We start from the raw sequence: 22,651 nt of genomic DNA, 5'->3' as shown, positions 1-22,651 counted from the left end.
ATGACTGACAAATGCCATATTCTTCCCAGAATATGCAACAAATTAAATTAGATATTTACAGCAGTGCATCTGTGAAGGCAACTGCTAGAAAATAAATACAAGTTCATGCTACCACTCTCCTTGAAGCTGTTATTTGTCTTATTTGTTGGATATGCAGTCAATCATCAAGGCATAAATGTTTAATTATAATTGAATATGCCTTAGTTTAGCTTTGGACCACCTTGTCCATATCCACCTACCTGTTACCCAGTGTGCAGGCTGAATAAAGTAACCCATGGCTTATAACCCATGAATTTTTCTGTAATGCAACTTTAAGACAGAAAATAGGTAGATACAGATTGAGAATGGAGTAAAAGAAGCAGAGGAACAATACTGTGTCCTGAACTATGGACTCAGCACATAGGCAGTGGCATCAGATGATTCCAACACGTGCATCTCTTGCAAGACATTCTCAAAACAGAAAGCCTCTGTACAGGAGAGCAGCAGTTACCTTTGCAGAATGACAGTAGTTGTTGGTCAAAAGTCTTATAACAACCACATTTATGCCAATGTGCTGACATATTTAGAGTTCTCTGTTTTGAATGATGCTCTTTGCTTCATCTGCCATTTAGGGCAGCAGTTAAGCCTTGTTTCATTGGTCATGAAGTCCTGCAGAATTAGCAGTTGCAACTGTGCAGATGTTTGGCTTGAACTTTTTGTGGCTCTTCTGTTGGTTCCTTCTTTCTGTATTCAACACAGAGCCCATACTGTCCCATCTTTCCAGTAAGAAGGGCTGCCAGGTCAGTCACCTGCCTTTGGTGAGCCACAGGCCTGCTGAGTGTTATAATCAAGTGGATCAAGATTGGCTGGTGGGACAGGAGCAGGGAAGAGAGTGGAGAGAGAATTAGGTCTTCTTGGGCAATTTATTGCCAGCCTGTGACAGCACAAGAAAAAGCTGTATGGTTACTGGAGTGTGACATCTTCATTGAAAACCACTTAATGGAAGCAGGACCAGTAATGGGAAGATTTATGTAGCAGCTGTTTGGTTAGAAACCAGATGCCTTCTGCATAAAGGGCTGAACTTGAGGGCAGAATTCTGAAAAGAGCTTGTTAATGAAAGCAAGAGCTGCTGAATGCTTCTGTCACCCCCTGGCTTCTTCTGACAGCTGCAGCAGTGGAAAACACCGTTGGTTTACACCAACAAGCAGACTGCTTTGTGCTTTTCACCAGTATCAGTGGCTTTGCAGGTGAACCACGGACTTGGGCCAGATCCTTCAGGTTGGCTTACAGGGTTGGATCAACCAGACTAGACTAATTTTATGTTCTGGAGAGTGCACAATTGCTAAATACTGTCTCCAGGAGTCCTACTTATAGGATTATTCTCTTCTTGGCCACATTGTAAAACTGCCTGAAAATTCTCCTGAAAATTCTGCCTGACCCTTTCGAAACAAGAGGTAGGGGAAACTGCTTCCTATGCTGAGAGTCCCTATGAGACCCCAAATTTGCTTGCCTTACTTGATACCGTGGCAACACTCAGCAGAACTGAACAAATCCAGCACAATCATTCCCACATCTCCCTAAGTATTTAACCTTAAATCAAGTGTTCAGCTGACGTCTGTGTCCTGTTTGGTTGCCTTAAGATTGCTAATAAGATCAGTCGTTGCTCGCAGAGTGATACATTCATCGTGGATTAGCTATCCTGCATATCTCTTGTTGTTGTATCATATGCTACAATGGGCAAGTGCAAAACCCACTCAATTTCAGGCAGTTTGGACTCCTCTAACACTGGCTAGAACAACTTGGCAGCCAGGCAGGACAGTGGGCAAGAAAACTCATTTTTTTCCTGCAAGGAGGGGCAGGTCCTTTGCATGAAGCCTGCAGCCCGGAACACTGTGAAGGCACTTCTGCCTTCATGTAATCCGTCCCTGCCTCTCACTAGGTGAGATTACTGTCTGTCTCCCTCCCAGCCCCATTCCTAGCTTTGCACAATGCTGCTGTGCAAACAAGTGAGTTAGGGTTCATCTTGGATGTCCCAGCTGCTCGTATTGTTTAGCTGGTGACAGTTCCCTGCTCCAACATTTGACAAATAGGTCACAGTAGCTGATAAATGGGAAATGTTTTGACCTTTTCACACTTCGTACCAAACTTTTAGCACTGAACTTGATTTAGACTAGGCAGTCACTTAAAGCTTAATGCAGAAATTGGTGTTTTTAAAATCTCATATGAGGTCCAAAAATCCATCCCCAGGTGTAGGGTCGGAATGAGACAACAGAGGGATGAAAGAGGCCAGGAGGGATAGTGTAGGGAAATGATGCCAGCTGGATGTGGGCTCTCTCTAGGGCAGGGGAGAAATCATTTCACCTGACTCCAGTTGGTGTTTATAGTACTGCATTATAAACCAGTGCTGTTAACGGAGAGAAGTAAGTGCTTTTTGGTACAGTTCATCCTGTCTTATAATCTAGATGTTTAAAACAGGTCTGATTAAAATCAGGATGTAGAATTTATTATTTTTTTCTTCTTAGATTAACTATCAAAATGTGGTTGGCAAGCTCTGATATCAAACTGAAGTCAGAAGAGATGTATTTCATCCAGTATTGGGCTTTTTAGTAATTGTTATTGGGAATGGCAATAAATGAGAATTACAAGAAGACACGTGAGAGTGGTGAGGTGGTTTAGCAGATGCTCCTCCAATACATGAAGATAAATTTACAAAAATCTGTAACCGGGCTACTTGGGCAGTTTGAGAGGTTTGTAAAGGATTTTGACATGGGAATATTTTGTAAAGGCTGTAAAACGTTTGTCTGTGCTTTGAGAGCTGTGCTATGAACAGCTGTAAGAAAACTAACTGCTATATACAGTTTATTTGCTTGTGTGGTGTATGACTCTCCAACTGTTGGATATTTCCCTTTTTCAGTGTTTGTTGTTTTGTTTTTTTTTTTTTTCATTTTCACCCACTAGGAGAGTCTGGCAGCACTCCACATATTTCAGTTTGTTGCTTAGAAGAACTTTCAGCATAGCACTGTGAGGTCTGAAGCTGTTATAGCTCAGGCCTTCTCAGGAGTCAGCATTCGTTTACTCAGGATATTGGACATTTGGTGTGGGCACAATTCTGTTTCCATTGGCAAGCAATACCTTGCTGGCAGTCCTTCTGCTTAGGGTAGGCCTGGTGGTTGATGAAGAAAGCCTTGAACATCATTCACAGCAGGTACATTGGGGCATAGATATCCATTTCAGTTTAACTGAGGCATCTTACAGTGCAGACTAATGCCCAAGAATGAGCTGAAGACCTGAGCAACAGATGAGTGAGGCTACAAATTTGACACTTCTCGTTTAGCTTCAGTAAGTAATTCATACAAGACCTCCCTGCATTTGTAGAGCAGAGGCTTACTGAGCCAATTTAGGTAGCTTTTAACTAAAATATGGCTCTGGTTTAAGACAACAGGTTGGTGTGATAGCACGTCCTTCTGAAAGCCGTGCCTGTTGTCACCTTCTGCTAACATAACTTCCACTGATTACAGATCTTTGTAACAAAATGTTCTTCCTGATTTGCTTAGGGTGAAGAAACTGAAGGAAACATTTGCTTTTATACAACTTTTGGACAAAAACATGAGTAACCTTCGCACCTGGTTGGCCCGGATTGAGTCAGAACTTTCTAAGCCTGTTGTTTATGACATCTGTGATGACCAAGAAATCCAGAAGAGACTGGCGGAACAGCAGGTGGGAAATAGGAGCAGCCAAAGCGAATGAGCTGAAAATTTGCTGACAATTGGTCCTAGTTTAAAATCACGTTTCTCTTTTCTTTAGCCAGGCCTTTTAACTTTCACTGCATGTTCCTGCCAAGATGCATTATGAGGATTTTTATTTGCTTGTTGTTATTTCAGTATTGTAAGTGTTGGTCTGCTCCCTCTTCTCCCCTCCATTGAAAAATACCCACAAAGTACAAGGAACAGCTTTTTCACATCAGAGTTTTTGCCCAGTTAAGTTCAACCTTACAAGGGCTGGACAAGGCGCTTTTTGTTTAAAACCATTCCCCCTTGTCCTGTTCCTATCAGACCATGTAAAAAGTTGTTCTCTCTCCTGATAATAAGCTCCTTTAAAGGAGTGAAAAGCCACAGTGAGATCTCCCCACAGCCTTCTCTTCACTGGGCTGAACATGCCCAGCTCCCTCAGCCAGGAAGATAGATGACCTAGGCTCAGCATTGCAAAGCCTGAATCACAGAAGCAAGCTGGCTGTGACAGATGTAAGTGCTGTAATATGAGGTATTGCACTCTCTAGCTCTCTCCCCTTCCTTCTCTACTTGCAGACAGTACTGCCACAGGATACTGTGGGATGGTGCATGAATCCTGCTGAGGCATAAGTATGAACCAGCCTAGCAGTACTGGCCATTGGTGTACTGCATGTAGGCTTTTCTCCAAGACAGTGACTTATCAAGGAGCTTTTAAAGATCTATGCTAGTTTTTAAGTGCTGAAGATGGCAAGGACTGGTTACAACTGAATGTGCAAGCTTTTCCAGCAAAAAGGAAGTTGGTTGAGATGTCCTGTAGTAAAACTTCTTTCTCTAGCAGCTGGGGAAGGAAAAAGAGCTTCTCCAAAGCACAGACTTGCTGGTAGAGCAGCATAAGCTGTGTCAACCTTTCCTCTGTGCTATAAGTCTGCCCAGGTTCTCAGTGCCTCCTTAGGAAGGCTGGGAATCACGTCTGTCTTCTGACTCTAACAGGAGTATTAGCCCTGAAACTGAAGATCAAGAATAAAGCTGTGAAACATGGAACTTTATGGCATCTGCCTTCTAAGAGTGTTCTTCCCATCCTTTCCAACTTCTGTCTCTCTGGCTGCTGCTTATTTTTCTAGTAAAAGATCCCTTACTGACCCAGACCTGAGGGCTGTGTGCTCTGCTGGCTGCTCTCAGTTGCCTCATGTCCCAGAGATCATGGAAAGAGCCTGTGCCTCTGTGACAGCAGTAGGGATGGCTCCCACCAATGCCAGCAGCTGGTCAAACACCAGAACCTTTGGTTCTGTGGTCTCATGGCTCCATCTGCACTGGGAATAGTATGTATAGTATTTTCTCCCCATTCAAACCTTTTGCATTTCTCAAAGGCTGTGATAAATTGCCATGCAGAGAAGAAAGATGGATGCATAGGAATTCTTTTCCAAACTAAAGCCATTGCGGCAAGAGCCATCATTTGCTGCTCAGAGCTATCTACTGCCTTATTGTTTGGTTTCTACTGCCTTATTGTTTGGTTTCTGTCAGTGCAGACCTGTGGGCACCTCCAGACTGCTCCTACTGTAAACTTTTAGCAGGTTGTGCATGAGAAGCTTGTGCTGACTAAAAAGACTGTAGGAAAAACATACTAGCAAAACCTTTATCTAAATGCAACAAGTAAAGAGATCCCTCCTGGTTTTGTCTGAAGGAATATTTCAGCAAGTGCAAAGTGTTGGTGAGAAATATGCCCTGCAGGCTTTGTTTGACATCCTCAGCTGGAAAAGCTTTACTTGTTCAGTCTTGACTAATGACATTTAAAAGCACTGTGCATCCAGAAAGATGTTTTAGGGCGTGTTTGTTCAGAAAGATGAAGTTTGAAACATGAATAATACTCGTTTTTAGATTTCAAGTTGATTTCACCAGTGCAGAAGTCTAGCAGGATGTAGACTGCTTAAGCTGATGGAAAAGTACCTTTTTGGGCTCAAGATACGTTCTTGGCCTCATGGTTTGGTTGTGTTTGTCTCACCGTAATGCAGTCAGGTCATTTGGAATAACAGCTGTGAAAACAGCAAGGATTCTGCCTGGGGTTATTGCATATGAACCCAAGCATGAGCAAAAGTAATGAAACTGTCTCAGCACCATGTCGTAATGTAAGTAAGATGGTTTTGTAATCTGTGTTCCAGATTCTCATTTTTAGAAATATGGTTGTAAATCCAGAGTATTTTAACAGATACAGAGGAATCTCTCTTTGCAATAGCAGTGGGGTAGAGCTGCCTTGAGAAGTAGAGACTGTACTACAAGAACACTTCTGCCTTGTGCTCAGAGAACAGCTTTGAATCGTTAGTAAATTATCAAAATTGATGCAGGGTTTTCTTCTGGCAGTCTCTTTCTGTTTAAAGATTTTGGTATGTTATCACAAATCCCACAAGCCAAATTATTGCCATTTCTGGCTTAGCCCTTCTTTCAAGTACTCATAGAACAGTGAAGTCTTCCACAAGGTGATACTCAGCTCCTTGTTAGTTTCAGGGAAGACCTTCCTTCAATTCTTCTTGTATTTCCTACAAGCAATGTCTGGGTGGGCTTTTTTGGTGTTGTGTTGATTTCATTTCAGTCAATAGCTAAACCAGGTCTGCTTCATCTGTTCTCTGCAATCAATCTTTTAACGGGAGTTCTTGCTGCTGTCAGAAAAATATTTGTTAGTGTTTGCTGTTGCTCTCTGTTCTATTTTGGTTAGAGGCTCCATTCACTTCTTCAGGAAAGCCAGGAATGGGTTGAAAAATTGAAAGAGAGTGGGCATTGTCATTTCAGTAATATTCACACTTGGTAATGTTGTGCAGAGTTACTTTTTCAAGATGAAATACTTTAGTAAGGCTTTCTTTTTATGTTCTTCACTTACTTTGACTTTCTGAATAGTTGCGTGTACAGAAGGAGCCACCAGAATAGGATGGAGAAGTGAAAAGAAACAGGTAGTGTAGGTAAGGCAAAGGGTCTTTGCCAGATCCTTTAAAATAGTCTGTTGAAACAGGAGCTCTGGAAGGGCAAAAAAATGGAATCATAGAATCTGTGATAATAAGGGCAGTAAGAAAAGCAGTGTGACACTGGCTGCTCTTTTGCTGCGCTTCTGCAGTTTGTGATATCAGTCTGTGATCATGCAGTTACTGAAGTACAGGAAGTGTACAGTGAGTTCTCTATCAAGTCTCACACTGTGGTAAGCTGACAGGACATACTGTCATCTGGTACAGTCAAAATTAATAAGTGTGCATTTACAGTGTGTGTAAGGTTTGGATTTTGAATGCATGTTAAAATTGTCCATACTGTTCATGAAATGTCTGTGCTTTCACTGAGAAATCCATCTGGACAATTCCTTTTTTACTATGGTAGTTCTGTCCTGATCTGTCTGTCTCCTATGCGGCCCATCCCGTAAGCCTTCGTCCTAAAGCCAAGTAACCTTTTACTGACATACAAACTGCTCTTTCCCCATCTTCTGCAGCATTTTGAAAATGGATCTCTGACATCTAGCCACATGTATTGCCTTCCACTAAAACCCTTCTTTTGTCGATGCAGGATCTGCAGCGGGACATAGAACAGCACACAGCTGGAGTGGAGTCTGTCTTTAATATTTGTGAAGTCCTGCTGCACGATTCCGATGCATGTGCTAATGAGACGGAGTGCGACTCCATCCAGCAGACTAGCAGGAGCTTGGACAGACGGTGGAGAAACATTTGTGCCATGTCGATGGAGAGGCGAATGAAGTAAGTCTGTGCCCAACAGCTCCTAAAGCAGTTTGGGTCAGCATTCTGAAGAAACGCTTGTGCCACAAGTTGAATTTTCAAAAGAAATAAAAAATGATAAGCTTGTGATAAAACTCTTCTGTTTTTGCTTCTCCCTGTCAGAATTGAGGAAACCTGGCGCCTATGGCAGAGGTTTTTGGATGACTATTCTCGCTTTGAAGATTGGCTAAAATCAGCTGAAAGGACAGCAGCTAGCCCCAACTCTTCAGAGGTTTTGTATACACATGCAAAAGAGGAGCTGAAGAAGTTTGAGGTGAATTTTTAATAACATGTTTGTATCTGGCTGGGCAGTCAGACTGCTGAATGCTTACTGCCTCTACAAAATGCTCAGATTGCTGAAAAATACATTCTGTAATTTGAAGTTAACATACAGCTACCATACATTATATAGCAGTATTATGGCTACCACATATCTGGCTGGTCTGTTTGTCTCATTTATTTTTTTTATGGGGAGAATATAAGACTCTGATCCAACACAATCCCTCTTACAAGTTAAAGATTTATTTTTATTTTTTATTCTTGTTTTTTCCTTCCTAATGATCTAAAGCTAAGCAGATGATTTTAAATATGGGTCCTTCTCTGGGCTTAATTTTGTAGTTGGAAAGACCGTTGTTTTTGTTGTTTTTTTTTTCTAAGGGGAGGAGGCATCTTCATCTCTCTCGATGGATAGTGTTATCCCAGTTCTTTCTCTTGTCAGCAGGGGGGCTGAGTTTCTCCATTTGCTCTGCAGGCATTCCAACGGCAAATCCATGAGCGGCTCACTCAGCTGGAGCTGATCAATAAGCAGTACAGGCGCCTTGCCCGCGAGAACCGCACTGACTCCGCCAGCAAGCTGAAGCAGATGGTACATGAAGGCAACCAGCGCTGGGACAACCTCCAGAAAAGAGTGGCTGCCATTCTGAGGAGACTCAAGGTAAGTGAGTGGTGAGGTGAGGGAGTTAAGGAGCACTTTCAGGTTCCTGTAGGAGATGCAGAAGGGCAAAACATGTGTTCAGGAGCAACTGTGTTGTGTTGAGTTGTGTCTAGAGTTACCAGTGTGGGAGAGCACCTCTGGAAAGGTCACCAAGTACGTGGTGCAAACGTGTCTTTGGCAGATGGGTTCTTGATAAGTGAAGAAGCGTAGGTGAGGAATTGGCCCAAATTTGGGAAAATGTGCTGTGGGCCTTAGCACTCCTATCATGCTCTCCTTTGAGTCATCCCTGTCGTGGCTAGATCCATTCATACACTTGCATCTTTCCAAAAATAAAAGGCAGAGAGACAGAAGGTCCCAGTATACAAACATTCTGGAGTTCACAATGCAGCTCTGCTTCCTTCCAAGTTATGATTCACCTAGTGGGCTTGAAGCATGGAGGTGTGGTGGAGGGGTATGTGCTGTCACTGCCTCATGCTATGCTCTCTGCTTAACGGAAGAATGTTGTTTGTTTGACTTTTAGACAACTGCCCTGTAGTTGAGGATGATTTTTCCGAAGTCAAGTTAAACTGATTTCTGGGCAGCTTTTCCCTGATGTTCCCTCAGAAATCTTGTCACTGCCTGATTTTTAAATACAGCAACACTGCAAGCAATTGACAGGGATAGCTATTCATTCCCAATGGCCAATGGATGAGGCTGTGAGATATCTGGAAGGATTTGATCAGTGCAGTTAGGAGGTGTCATGTTTGGGAAGTTACATAATTCCCTTTCTGAGAAGAAAATCCACTGAGAACTGGGGCACTGCAAGCTGCAAGGCCGTTAGCAGCTTCCATGGAAGATAGTGGCAGAGGGCTCCTCCTGCCTTCCATGGCTAGTGGTGCATCCACTGCATCTGCATCAACATCCACAATCTTGCCTCTCCATTGTTTTACTGATTTTTAATTACCATAGTTTTAATTACTTGAGTTTAATTAGAGATGAGAATGGCTTCCTTTGTCTAATTTTCCTCTAAATTTAGAACAAATGAAATGATTGACCCTTAGTCCAAATGACTTGCAGTGTTGTGGGAGAAGGTATTTTTGTTACGCTGCGTGGAAGCAAGAATTATTTTTATAAAAGCCCTGCTGAAGTTTTATTCCCTCTCCCATACAAACAGTGTGATGGCATACAACACTTCATGCCAGCATCACTACGGGAAGGGCACAGTTGGTGTACATGACATGCTGTCATTTTTGTCCTGAAGGCCGTTAAGGTGAACAGCAGCTGTGAAAAAACTTGTTTCAAGGAGCTTCCGTGATGTTTTTTTTCAGTTAGTAAATTCTTGTAACGGTGGCTTCTTTCTTTCTATTCAGCACTTCACCAATCGCAGAGATGAGTTTGAGGCAACGAGGGAAAACATCCTTGTTTGGCTCACAGAAATGGACCTCCAGCTGACAAATGTGGAGCACTTCTCAAAAAGTAACTTTGATGACAAAATGCGCCAGTTAAATGTACGTATCCTTAGAAAGCAGCTGTTCAGTAGAACCAAGCTCATCTTATAGGGCTGCCCTCTCTTGACAGAATCACCTGTTTTTCTGGAGCTTCACAACAAGCAACAGGTTTTTGTAAGGCCTAAAATACACGTTGGCTCTTTGATACCTTCTTATATGCTGTTTTTCCCCTTTTCTCCTACACTATTAATTGCATTGGGATGCAGATTTGCAGTTTTGTAGGCTGTAAGCTTAACCAGACAAACTTCTCTACTACTGAGAAAAAGATTTTGTGTACCCAATGGAAAAATAAACTGATGATCTGAACTCTCATGTTGCAATCCCCTGCAGGCTCAGGACAGCAGTCATACTGATGTACACATGTGGAAAATGCCACTTCATTTGGAACTATAATCCTGCTAGTAAAATAAACCTCTGCACCTCTTCAGTTAAAAGATATTTGCCAAATGAAATTAGCCAGCAATGCCAATTGCTGCTTTTCCTTTTACTGTAGTAAGAAATGGACAAAGTTTAGGCTATGAAGGGAAGCTACGGATGTGATCTAATTGTTTTGTATGTTTCAAACAGGGTTTTCAGCAGGAAATAACACTGCACACCAATAAGATTGATCAGCTAATCGTTTTTGGGGAACAGTTAATTCAGAAGAGCGAGCCCTTGGATGCTATCCTGATTGAAGATGAATTGGAAGAACTTCACAGATACTGCCAGGAGGTGTTTGGGCGAGTTGCCCGCTTCCATCAAAGGCTGACTTCAAGACATCCCGTAAGAAGCAACAGTTGTTTTGATACTTTGGCAAGATTCTGGTGTTTGAAGGGCAGTGCTTAGTGCTTATCCCCAGCAGCTTGACCAAGCATACTGAGCTCACAGGAGCAGGAAATCCCTCAGCAGCTGTACCAAGTTTGCTAAATTTTTGCTGTCTCCTTACTTCCCTCCTGTTGGGTGTCCATATGCACAGAGTGGATGATGGCACGGAAGTAACTCACGTAGTTAATATTGGCATAGCAATGATTTCAGGGCTTCAAAAGCTTTATCTTGTTTTTCATATCACTTTGTTTTCTTTAATTCCAATAAGGTGCTTACAGTACCTTGTTATGGATTTGTTTGGGATGTCCATCAGTCAGTCCCCTTTCTTAGGGCAACTCTGAGCTGGGGGAGCAGAAGGCTCTTTACTTTCTGCTGGGAACTTTTAGTTGACACCTGGTTTGCTTTGGCTCAAAAAGAAAGAATGTTTATTTGAAAGGCAAGTGGGATTGGTAACATGAACATCTAAGAGTAGCTTTTCACCTGTACCAGAGCATCACTTCATTGCTGACCCATGCAAACTGTTTGGAACTGGAGACCCCTCTCTGCAAACTAGAGGGAGATGCTGTGGTAGTAGTTGAGTGTCTTGGAAGAGAAGTAGCTGCTGATATGAGGATTGTTTTGGCAAAAGAGGAAGGGTGCAGAAATGATGCTTCTCTTTGGACATGTGTCTTGGGTTACTGCAAGTCACCACAAACTGTCCCCAGTGGTATTGTGTCGCTGAGTTAGCAGTGCAGATCTTTGACAACTATTGCTTGTTAGTAATAGCTAATATACAACAATATTTTACCTTTTTAGGGATTAGATGATGAAAAAGAGACCTCTGAAAATGAAACAGATCCAGAAGACTCCAGGGAAATCCAGAACGATCCCTGGCATAAGAAGGCCATCAGTGAGGGGCCCTCTTCCCCACAGTCCCTTTGCCACCTTATGCCACCTACTCAAGGTCATGAAAGATCAGGCTGTGAGACTCCTGTCAGTGTTGACTCCATCCCACTTGAGTGGGATCACACAGGTGATGTAGGGGGCTCTTCGTCTCACGAGGATGAAGAAGAAGCGACGTACTACAGTGCTTTGTCAGGTGAGAACCTGTTGCTGGCTGCTTCTTTGGAGACAGTTGCAGGATGTCCCTGTGTGTGGGAAGGGAGGGGGATTGAGGTCTTGTTTCTACACTGTTGGTTGGTTTTCAGGTACTATTAATAGATGTGAGCAGTCTCATCTCTTAAGTGTTTTCATGGAGGGAATCCTGCTGTCCAGCCCTAGTTTAATTGTAAGAAACAAGGTTTTAAGAACCCTTAGTTTTTAAAAATGTCTGATGGAAATAGTGCCGATAACTTTTTATTTTATTGCCTTTGTTGTCCCTTATTGTTTCAGTTGTTTTTAATAGCTGGAAAATACTGCATAGTGAGGAAAATGACATTATTCTTTTTTCAGATGTAGAAATCACTGAAAATCCTGAGGCATATCTTAAAATGACCACAAAAACTTTGAAAGCATCTTCTGGTAGGCACCTGCTAATGCATGTGTCTGAACATGGCGATCTCCCTGTGCTGCACGCTATATTCCTCAACCTCTCTCATACGTAATGTCTGACCTCCTGCCTTGTGTGGACACCATGCCTCATCCTGCCATGGTGTTCTTACGCTGCAGTATTCACATGTGCATTACAAAGCGGTCGAAAACATGCCATTTAGATTTTGCCAAGGTGGTTAACGTGCATTTCATTGTATCGATCCAAAGTCTTCTGGTACTTTCTTGGTGGTGTGCTCTGGGTAGTATCACTTTTTTGGTTGTCTCCAATTTTAATTCTGTAATTACTGAGAGTAGTAGTTCCAATTCTGAAAGTATTTTTTTGCATTTTGCATCGTGTGTGACAGAACCGTGCGTGTCCTGTCTGTTAGATGCAGAACAAGTGGTTAGGACTTATCTAGACTCATCTCTGCTGAAATGTGTTGCAGATATGTGCTAGTATCGTTAGGATGCAAGCTTTCCAAAACCGCAGTGCAGCCTTTTTCATTTTTGTGTATTTATTTATTTTGAACTCATCCCTGTATTCAAGCATTTTCCAGAAGAGAACAGAATGTCCCATAACTGCATGGCTGTCATCTCATTACCTTTGAAACACTGTTGATGTTTTGCAAATGTGCATGCTTTGCAAGGAAAGCTGCAAAACTGTCGTTTTTATGCCATAACGATGCCATTTTATTTAGAGCGCTTTCTAACTTAATACAAAGCAACGGTTTCCTAACGGAGGAGGGAATTTGCACTCATGGCATTCGGCCTTCATTTTATTTGTTTCAGGAAAGGCTGTTTCAGAAGCTCATCCCTGGCATTCTCCAGAGAGCCCTGTCTGCAGGAAACACCGATACAACCAGGCAGAGATTGTTGGTGATGTGCTGTCTGGTCCAGAGACAAGCACCCCCTATAAGCCAGGCTATGTGAGTTGGAGGTTCTTTGGGCATTGAACCTATGCTATGTGTAGCTCCATCTTCTTCCCTCCTCCAGCATCAGGGAAAAGATTAGTTGGTGGCAGGGATGTTTGCTGTATGGAAACAGACATTCTTTCTGGTGACTCAGGGAACCGTTGAGGGTCTCCATCTATGCACTCACTAGAGAAGTTTCTCCAAAGCAATTCAGAACAATGTGTTAGGATCCTGATCAGAATCAATCAGTCAAAAAAGTCATAAAACCATGACAGAGGACCATCCTCTGGTCATAGTATAACTCCGGGAGAGCTTACCTTCCCAAAGAGGGTGTGTGAACATCTTCCCTTGGTGTTTACTTAAAATATCTCCCTTAAAATATCTCCCTTTACTAAGCAGACTGATTTGGAGAGTCCTTTTCTAGCATGCAACCCACTATCTAATCTGCTTCAGGGCAATAAAAAAAAAATGACTCAGTGGGATAAGCAGTGAGGGAAGGCCTTGTTGTCTGCTGGTGGCTGGTTTCCAGATGTGGCTTCACCAGCAGCTCCCAGGCTCAGTGGATCTGGATCAACTGTCAGCCCTCTTTCATACAAAAGGTGGTTCTGCTACATGGCTGCTTTTGTCACCATTAATGCAGTTGTGAAGCCTTAGCATCACTGAGTATTACTGAGAACTGGAATCTAACAAGGAGCATCAGCAGATGTAAGCTGTCTGGTACACGTAGGGCCACTTCCATGTCCACTCTTGTAATAATTAGTGTCAACATGGTGTTTGTTTCCCAAGAAACATAGAGAGCCAGCCTAAACTCTTAGCAGAGAAACAGAAGCCCAGTGCTAAATCTGACTCATGAGAGCTCAGCAGCAATCCAAACACAAATGAAGCTTGACTTTGATGACTTGTTAACACCCTGGGCTCACCCATCAAAATGTCATTCCAGGTGAAGCAGCTCAGCTCTGCAAGCAGCAGCAGTGTCAACAAGGAGAACAGCACATCTACTAACATGAGTGATGAAGAACCCCAGGATGACCAAGAGCTTGTGACTATGGCAGCTGCAGAGAAGCAGTCAGGTACAGAGCATTCAGGCAGTGTGTTGTAGTTTTTGCCCTGAGGCTTTTGGGGATACAAAGCAGAAATGGGCCAAAGGCAGCACATTTGCCTTGGGAGTAAAATACAATTAAATTGCTCTAGTCCAAATGAATGCATTTTGCTAAGAATCATTGGGCTGTGTTCTCACTTCATATTTCCAGCCTGAGTTTTCTGTTCAAAGCTTTTACATTTTCTGCCAGAATTGAGATTTTTCTTACTCGTGTCTCTTGACTGGTTGGAGTGAAGTGAAAGATACCTCAAAGACTTTTATTCAGATTTCAGAAGAAGTCTGTTTCTTTGTCTAAAACAAGGTTGCCAGACTTCATTCTCTTAGCTATTGGAAGTCTGTACAGCAAGACACTACAGCTCCCATACACAGAAATGTTTTGTCAAAGTTGGGAGTGTACTTTGTTCTTCACTGTATTTGCTGCGGTCCTTAATTCAAAATAGGCCAACAAGATGGTTCTCTTGACCTTTCTGGACCCTGTTCCTGGTTTCAGGTTCTTGAGACGGTAATAAGATCATGTCTGTACTGCAATTGTAAAAGCAAGTTAAGGGCAAAAAGAAGAATGCAGCTATATGCTGCAGCTTGCTGAACTTACGCTTCTGATATCAGAAATGGACCGCGTTCCATAGGTGGGGTGAATAGGAGACCCTCTGACAAAGGCTCGCAGAAGCAGTGCTAGTGACTGCACAAGTGCTGTCTGCATCTCCTTTAGCCGTGAACTGGTGAAACATAAACCCAAGTCCAAACTGCTGCATCATACTTTGTCCCATTGTCGTATCTATTGGATTACAACGGGGTTCACTGAATTCCATCTTCTTGTACTCATCCTAAGCTTCCAGCTGAATCAAAACAGTCCTGAAGTAATGTGATAACAATTCTATGGCATTACTATGGGTAACTTGCCTGGTAGCATGCAAAGTTACTCTGTTTTATCTCAAGAAATAAAAAATGAAGTAGTAAATGGCAGCACTTATTTGGCCCTAGGTAGATTGGAGAGTAATTTGTCTTTGAAAACCCTTGCATCTGTTTTATGGAATGTTCATGTAAGCGTTTGTTGTTCTGTCACTTGTAGGCATTATTGATAGGTGGGAGCTCATCCAAGCTCAAGACCTCAGAAATAAACTTAGGATAAAGCAGCACTTGCAGCAATGGCAGCAGGTGAACTCTGATCTCAGCGATGTCTCTGCTTGGCTTGATAAAACTGAGGAGGAGCTGGAAGAACTGCAAAAAGCAAAACCTCCAACTAACATGCAGGCGATGGAACAAAGGGTCAAGAAATTGAAAGTAAGTTATGGCACGCTGAGAAGTGGGATTTTGAAATGCTGATGCACTTTATTGTTACCTCTTGTGCTCCTAGGGTATGTTAGCAGCACCAATAGCTGTGTGTATATGGCACAGAGGAGCTAAGCTGTGTTGGCTAGGACTGATGAGGCTACTTAAGCAAGGTGCCGCCTTCATCTGTAGAGATTTGCAGGCAGCCAGGCTTAAAAAAAAAGCTTCTCCTTTTCTGTTTTCTTACCAAGACAATTTATTCTCTCTGAACAAGAACATTCGACCCCAAACATCTCTCTTTAGGCCTTTTCCTGTTAGAAAAAAAATACAGAGAAAGCCTAAAAACTGAAGGTTTAGACTCTCCAGCTGGCAAGCGTCTGGCCCTGTCCTGGGGTGGTTGGGTATTCTGAAGTGTGGTACTGGCACAGTTCTCTGTTCTGTGCCTGTCCCCTCTGTGCAAACCAGAAAGGGATTATAAATTAATTAAATTAAAAAAAAAAATCAGCCAAGAGTTTGCAGCCGGTAGCCATAGCTCATGTTTTGGTCTTGTTTTGTTTCTTTGTAGCTCCAACAGACTGTGCAAGATCTGCCCTAGAGCTCTCTTTTTTAGCAGCATGGTATTTGCAGAAAATCTTAGCTCTTAAATAGCATTTTTGCCTTAGCAAGAATCGGGTTGAAAGATAGAAAATTTCAGAATGTGTGGTTGTATTTTTCAGTCAGCAAATGTAGGTTTCTCATTTGAATAGTATGTATTAGTTAAAACCAAGAAACAAGGTAAGCTCATTAGTCAGTCTCTGCTAATTTTTAGCTGAGTAATTAATAGAACAGTTAAAGACACATTACTGTGAATGTTTGTCAACCTCTGAAGTCTTGTTGTGTTGCCTGCTGTGACTCTCAGCTTCCATAAATTAAGTAGGACTAAATAAGGTCTGCAGGTTGAACTGGCAGGGTGCATTTGAGTGTGAGGCTCAGCAGACTTAGGTAACAAAATGCCTCAGGTTGAGCCCTGCTTCTCTGTGCCAGCCTGGCTCAGGCACCAAGTGCAAGGGAGGGTTTAAGTGATGCCTTGCTTGTGGCAGCAGGTGCCTCTCATCAGGCTGGAGTTGGGTGCACAGTTTAAGTTCTGCTTTTCTCCTGTGCATTTGCTAAAGAGGAGTCCAGATGGTTGTAAATCCCTTTCGTAGACAGCTTGGGTCTCTCTTGAGTCCCTAGAAGAGCCAGCGTGCATAGGTATAAGACTGTGAAGTTTATGAGGTATCGGGACATCCCAGTTGCCCTGGATAAGGATAAAACCAGTCTGACTGCTTACTGGTATTTAGATTTCTCTGTGGGACCATTTGCATTGTCTGATATCGAAACGTTGCTGCTTGGAGGGATACAGGATTCTTCTTTGGGCAAAATGTGGCTGACAGTGGTTTTCAACAACTGGGCTACAGATCTTGAGAACATATAGATTGTTTTTCTGACTGGTCTTTGTAACAGATTCTCAGTCAGAGCTGTGTTGAGTGCAGAACTCATCCTGCAGCTCTTACTTTTATACTGCAGGAGCCCACAACTTCAAAAAGACTGATTGTCCTTGAGGCACACTGTAAACTTTTTGAGGGACCAAGACATTGTTTGTCACTCTTAAAAGAAAAAAAAAAAAGTGAAATCTACGTTAACGTTATGTGGAATTTGCCAAGTCGTGGTTGTATCATACAACTGCCTTTATTTCCCCCTACAATTTTAAGGGAGAGGAAGAAGTCAGGTAGGGTGGCCATTCAGCAAGACCTTGACAAGTCAGAAAGGGGCTGACTAGAGAAACTAGACTCTGACTAGAGAAAAGAGAGAACTCTTCACAACAGAGATGTACTGATGTAGGACCAGGGACCCACATTCAAATTCTCCATCCTGTGAGATACTCGGAATTGGAGTGGATGAGGCCCTGAGCAGCACGCTCTGAGATTGATGTTGCCCTACTGTCCTTTTCAGCATTATTTTAAGGATTCTGAGGGTAGCTAAACCTCTGTAAATCAAAAGAAATATCACACAATGACCTATGAGAATATTTGTACAAATGTCAACAAGAGACAGAAATGCTAAGCACTGAGGAAGGAAGGGCAGAAGGGGATTAGGACATAATGCTTGTGACTGATGGAACAGGCCCAAACACCTTTGTTTTCTTTGAAGTGAAGAAAATAAAAAAGAGCACCTACTTTGAATCTGGTACCGTTTCAGACACTGTTAAGGAACATGTTAAACAGCTTTCCCCAATACCTGTCTCTCTTTTTTTCTGGTGAGGCTATCTTATGGCAAATAACAAACAAGTTTTCCATTGTTCTTAGAAGCTCCTAATCCTCTTTTCCTACCAGGACACACTGAAAGCGTTTGATAACTACAAGGCAGTGGTGCTTTCAATTAACCTGAGCAGCAAACAATTCCAGAAAGCGGATAGCACAGAGTTCAAAGAGCTTCAGAACAGGCTTCGGAAGGTGAACTTGCGTTGGGAGAAAGCCACTCACTCATTGGACAACTGGAGGAAAGGTTTACGGCAAGCCCTGCTGCACTGCCAGGTGCATACAACATACAGCTTATGTGGGAAAGTCTTCTGGAGGATGTTACTGTGGGATAGATATGGGGAGAGAACAAAGGGACAAACTTCTACATGTTTGCAGAATGGCTGCTCACAGTGGAACACCTATTTCTTTCCATGATAAACTTGACTTGGGTGGGTTTGAAGGGTTTCGCAAAAATATCTTTGAACTGGAAAATACTTTCCTTATCCTATGAATGTACTCATTTAACTAAAGCCTCCTTGATTATTAATTACTTGTCAGCTCTTTCTCATCTGGGCTGGGTCTCCTGTTTTGAAAATGCTGCAAAAATATATTTTTTTTCTCTTCTTTCTTCTTCTTCTCTTCTCACTTCTTCCTCTAGGACTTCCATGATCAGAGCCAAAAACTAATCCTGTGGTTAGCAAGTGCCGAAGGCCGAAGGAATGAGGCACAGATCACAGATCCAAATGCTGACCCGCATACAGTACTGGAAAGCCAGAAAGAGTTATTGGTAAGTAGAGACTATAGCACTTCTTCCAGTGAGTCAGTAGCTCTCACCACAAAAGGAGTAGCATTATGCTCATTTCATAAGCAGCTGTAACAGCAGTTCCCGTGTACTGCGCTTGGACAGGCAGGTTGAGTTGTTCTTCAAAGCTTCCTAAAGCTCATCTACTTATGGGAGCATCCATCAAGATGAAAGTAACAGCTTGTTGCACTGTTTTTTGTTTGTTTCTTCTAAGCAACTGGAGAAAGAGCTGCTGGAACAGCAGCTTAAAGTAAACTGTCTTCAAGAACTCTCTGCTTACCTGCTGCTTAAATCTGATGGCGAAGATTACATTGAAGCTGATGAGAAGGTCCATGTGATTGGAAAGAAACTGAAACAGCTTCTTGAGCAAGTTTCACGTGACTTGAAATCAGTACAAGGATGTCTGGTGAGTCAGTTTAAATACTTGTTCAGCAGTCTTTTTTATTTATGAATGATAACGTTCATTTCAATTCAGTTTTTTATAAATACTTTTCAGTAATTCTACCTTCAGAAGCTAAGAGCAGTCTTGATGTAAGTAAAAATTTTAGCACAAGACTAGTTGGTTATTGAAATAGATGGCCCTGTGAGGTTGTGCAGTTTCTATCCCTGATGGGTTTCAAAGCAAACAGGAGAAAGCCTTTAATAACCCAGTCTGATCTCATGGCTGACCCTGCTCTGAACAAGAGATTCAACTAGATAAACTTCCTGAGGTCCCTTCTAACCTAATTTATCCTATGAGCTTCACCAAGTATCAGACTAGGAGTGTGTAATGAACTCACAGAAGTTAGTACTCAGCAGAAATATGCTGCTTATCAGTGAGAACTATCAGATAGAGAAGTTTTCGAGTTAATACCTGCACGTGTTTGTTCCTTAGCAGTGCTTTCTGGTTGAGCATAGCAGGTAACATTTTGTTATGCTAGAGAACCAGAGCATCTCTTTACTGCTGGTTGTACTAAAGAAGGTGTGCAACTGTAGAGAAACAATGGAAGATGATTCTGAACTCCCTCTGTTTTGAATTTTGATGATGCATTTTAAAGAGGGCCATGTGGTTACCTTTTAGGATAGCAGAGTATTCCTGCCAGTTCCAGATGACTTGGGCTCAGAAGTCTATCATCCAGTTGCAGTGAAATCCAGCCCTCCTGTGAAGAAGGCTAGTATTTTTTTATGTATTTGTTTATTTAAAATACTTCACTGTCAGCGTATGTGTGTGTGTGATTAGCTTGAAGGTTCCTCAGATGAAGTCATTTTACCTTTTAGATGTGTATACCTTATTACAGAACTTACAGCAGGACTGAAAGCCTACAACTGCCTTCTTTAAGAAAGAAATTCCTTGCTATAGTTTATGAATTCTGGTTAATAGATACTACTTCTTTCAACAGATCACAATAAGGAGAACTTCAGATGGCAGAAAAAACAGCAACACAAGGTATGAATTTGTATTAACCCGAGTGGTAAGGCAGCTGTTCCTCTTGAGTAAGCTAACACAGAAGAAGATGAAGCTTCTCAGCTTCTGCACTGCTGTGCAGTCTGAGCTTGTCTTCCCTCTTGAGAAGATCTTTTTAAGCCAAATGGGGGAATATTTGCTTTTTAAGTAAGTCACCAACAACCTTGTACAAAGCAACTTGCACCTTAGAGGCATTTAGTGAAAACAGACCATGAAGGAAGAAATGTCACCTCCATTATGGTAGGGTCTGTTAAAAAGATTGATTGTGGTGACACAGGCAAAATAGAGTCTTCTCAGGCTGGAGCAGTGACTTTCCATGGTCCATTTCCAAGTACTTGGAGTGGCTTGTTTGACTGCAGGGAAAACATGCATTTGCAACCCAAAAAATACATTTAAAACCCACTGATCTGAGCTATTTTAAATAAACATTTCTTTTCCAGAAGTATAAAAAAGAAATATAAGGCTAATGTAGTGGCTGGCTTCCTCCAGAGCAGTCTTGCATGCTTTGAAGCTACACTTAAAGCGTTCCTGTGCAGCGCAGCCCTGTACCCTGGAAGGTACAGGGTATGAACCCCCGAGAGGCAGTTAAAATAACTTCTTAATTCAAACTCTGAAGTGCTGTTTCTGTGTGTGTGTGCATCTTCTTTTCAGAGCTGAAAGCCACGCACAACCGACTCACGTGGTCCCTCGGTCCCCCTCCTTCTTTTACCGTGTGTTACGAGCAGCTTTACCCCTCCAGTTGTTCTTTCTACTGCTTCTTCTCCTGGCATGCATGATTCCATCTTCTGAGGAGGACTACAGCTGCACCCAGGCAAACAACTTCGCCCGTTCTTTCTATCCTATGCTGCGATACACCAACGGGCCTCCACCGACATAGGAAGAAGCCCAGGGATCTCCATTATACCAAAACACACTCTTTGCGGTGCTTATTTTTATGCTGCTGGCATCAGTGAAATGGTGATATCACATAGTTAAATACAGAAACCTGTATGCTGTGTTAGTTCCCTAAACAGGCCACTACAGCCCCCTCCCATCCTACACGCCGCTGCCCAAGCCTGTGCTGCAGCTCAATAAAGCCTCACATTTTAGCATTCTCCGGTGGATGGGAATGTGTTAAATTTCACATCTCAAAGTGTATATCTTGAGAAAGTTTCAGCATTTTTGTATGGAAAATGAACTTTTTCTATAGATTTTTAAACCTTAAGCAACACACTTTATACTTTGATGCAATAGAACACTATTTTGTAGCTGCAGTGCACTTAAGCTTGCAAGGTGATCGAATACTGAGTTATTAGATGCAGAAACTACTTCACAGTAATCTCAAACGCAGCAGTTGGTCTCGGGTTGGCGCAATGAACAAGCAGTTGAAGAGGCACTTTGCCTAAACCGATTACTGCACACACTTCACATGACTGTATCTTTTGGTACTGTGATCACTGGGTGGAAATAGAAATCTGCATCTTTCTGAATCTTTGTTACTGTGTTTTATTCATCTGACACATTCAATAAAAGGATGCACATTTGTTTTGTTTTACATGTAATTTTCTAGTGGTTAGGACTGCTGTGTTGTCTTTTTGTACCACTTTTGAAATACAGAATTGTTACAGTGCATGGAAATGCTTTATAAATGCACAGATTTTCTAGATGAACACAATTATGTAGACTATCCCTGATGTATGCAAATACTGTAATGACTTTTTTAATGAAAGTTTGTTTTTTTTTCAGATTTTAACCTGCTGAATAGTGTACAGGATCTGGGGAGAGAATTGTGCATTTTCTTTTTATATATAAACTCGCTGTAAGATTCTCCACCTTAAACGTGAAATTGACAGTGTTGGCAATGGCTTGAGAAACATTGTGTACAGTCAGCTTCACCATTGCTTCTCGGTTGTACAGTTTGAGTACTCATTAAAATTCTGCCACTGTCTGCAGGGAGTAGCGGTGTGTGTGGCGCGGGGCAAGCAGCGGTGTGTTCCAGCAGTGCTGACCCTTCCACACCCTGATAAGTCCACATATTTGCATGCTCATGCAGCCGTGTCAAAAGCTGCGTTACCGCTCTCTTGCTCGTCAGGGCAAGAGAAGAAAAATTCCAAACTGGAATCTATTTGAGTTTCACAGCTCTATAGTACCAGGAGGTAGGAATGGGCCCTCTTCCCCCCACCTCTCCTTCCTTCACTTCCTCCACTCTCATCATTTTATGTTTTGAAAGCAATTACTTTCAGATGGAGCTCATTTCAGTTTCTGGCTCTGCAGAAGTCAGCCAACTCTAGCCATTATTTCATTGCCGGGTTGTCACAAATGCCCATGCAAACCTTTCTGCCGAGGACTAATAGTCACTTGCTGACATGATATTCAGTTCTGCTGCCATTAAGCAACTTAAGCAGGGATAAAAATTGGAACAATGCTAAAAGGTCAAAGGAGAATTTCATAGCCTGCAATTTCCTTATTATATACAGTTACATCAAATTGGCAAGCTGAGGTAATGTATAATATGAGGAGCTTTTATGAAATTATCTCAAAATGTAGCAAAAAAATAAATTCTGGGAAATTAAATGTTTTTCCCCCAGTCCTATTTTCAATAGTTTTACCTCGGTTGATTATAACTGCCATATCTAGGTTGACTCTAATGTCTGCTTCAGACAAGTCATTATATATATATATCCACCCAGCTCCTACTGTCATCC

At 42.2% G+C, this 22,651-nt stretch overlaps 1 protein-coding gene across 5 annotated transcripts in view; it reads left to right on the top strand.

The window, feature by feature from the left end:
* Nucleotides 1–21,894, top strand: part of SYNE2 (spectrin repeat containing nuclear envelope protein 2) — a 171,750-nt gene extending 149,856 nt beyond the window's left edge. For 4 of the 5 annotated variants that reach the window (XM_042865498.1, XM_042865518.1, XM_042865528.1 and 1 more), the window contains 17 exons: nt 3,534–3,696; nt 7,245–7,432; nt 7,574–7,724; nt 8,202–8,384; nt 9,734–9,871; nt 10,439–10,633; nt 11,471–11,753; nt 12,107–12,175; nt 12,974–13,110; nt 14,036–14,165; nt 15,264–15,475; nt 17,815–18,015; nt 18,380–18,508; nt 18,738–18,929; nt 19,584–19,673; nt 19,903–19,949; nt 20,619–21,894. In XM_042865498.1, the coding sequence (XP_042721432.1) occupies nt 3,534–3,696; nt 7,245–7,432; nt 7,574–7,724; nt 8,202–8,384; nt 9,734–9,871; nt 10,439–10,633; nt 11,471–11,753; nt 12,107–12,175; nt 12,974–13,110; nt 14,036–14,165; nt 15,264–15,475; nt 17,815–18,015; nt 18,380–18,508; nt 18,738–18,929; nt 19,584–19,673; nt 19,903–19,949; nt 20,619–20,844 (2,734 nt within the window). In that variant the 3' untranslated portion in view covers nt 20,845–21,894. The remainder of the gene's footprint in view (nt 1–3,533; nt 3,697–7,244; nt 7,433–7,573; nt 7,725–8,201; nt 8,385–9,733; nt 9,872–10,438; nt 10,634–11,470; nt 11,754–12,106; nt 12,176–12,973; nt 13,111–14,035; nt 14,166–15,263; nt 15,476–17,814; nt 18,016–18,379; nt 18,509–18,737; nt 18,930–19,583; nt 19,674–19,902; nt 19,950–20,618) is intronic. The other variant, XM_042865508.1, reaches the window with a different exon arrangement.
* Nucleotides 21,895–22,651: the final 757 nt, after the last annotated feature.

This window comes from Lagopus leucura, unplaced genomic scaffold, assembly GCF_019238085.1.
Source record: "Lagopus leucura isolate 7727_CA_CO unplaced genomic scaffold, USGS_WTPT01 Super-Scaffold_1, whole genome shotgun sequence".
NCBI classification, from domain to species: Eukaryota; Metazoa; Chordata; class Aves; order Galliformes; family Phasianidae; genus Lagopus; species Lagopus leucura.
Note: the sequence above shows the minus strand (reverse complement) of the source record. Positions and strands in the feature narration are given on the sequence as shown.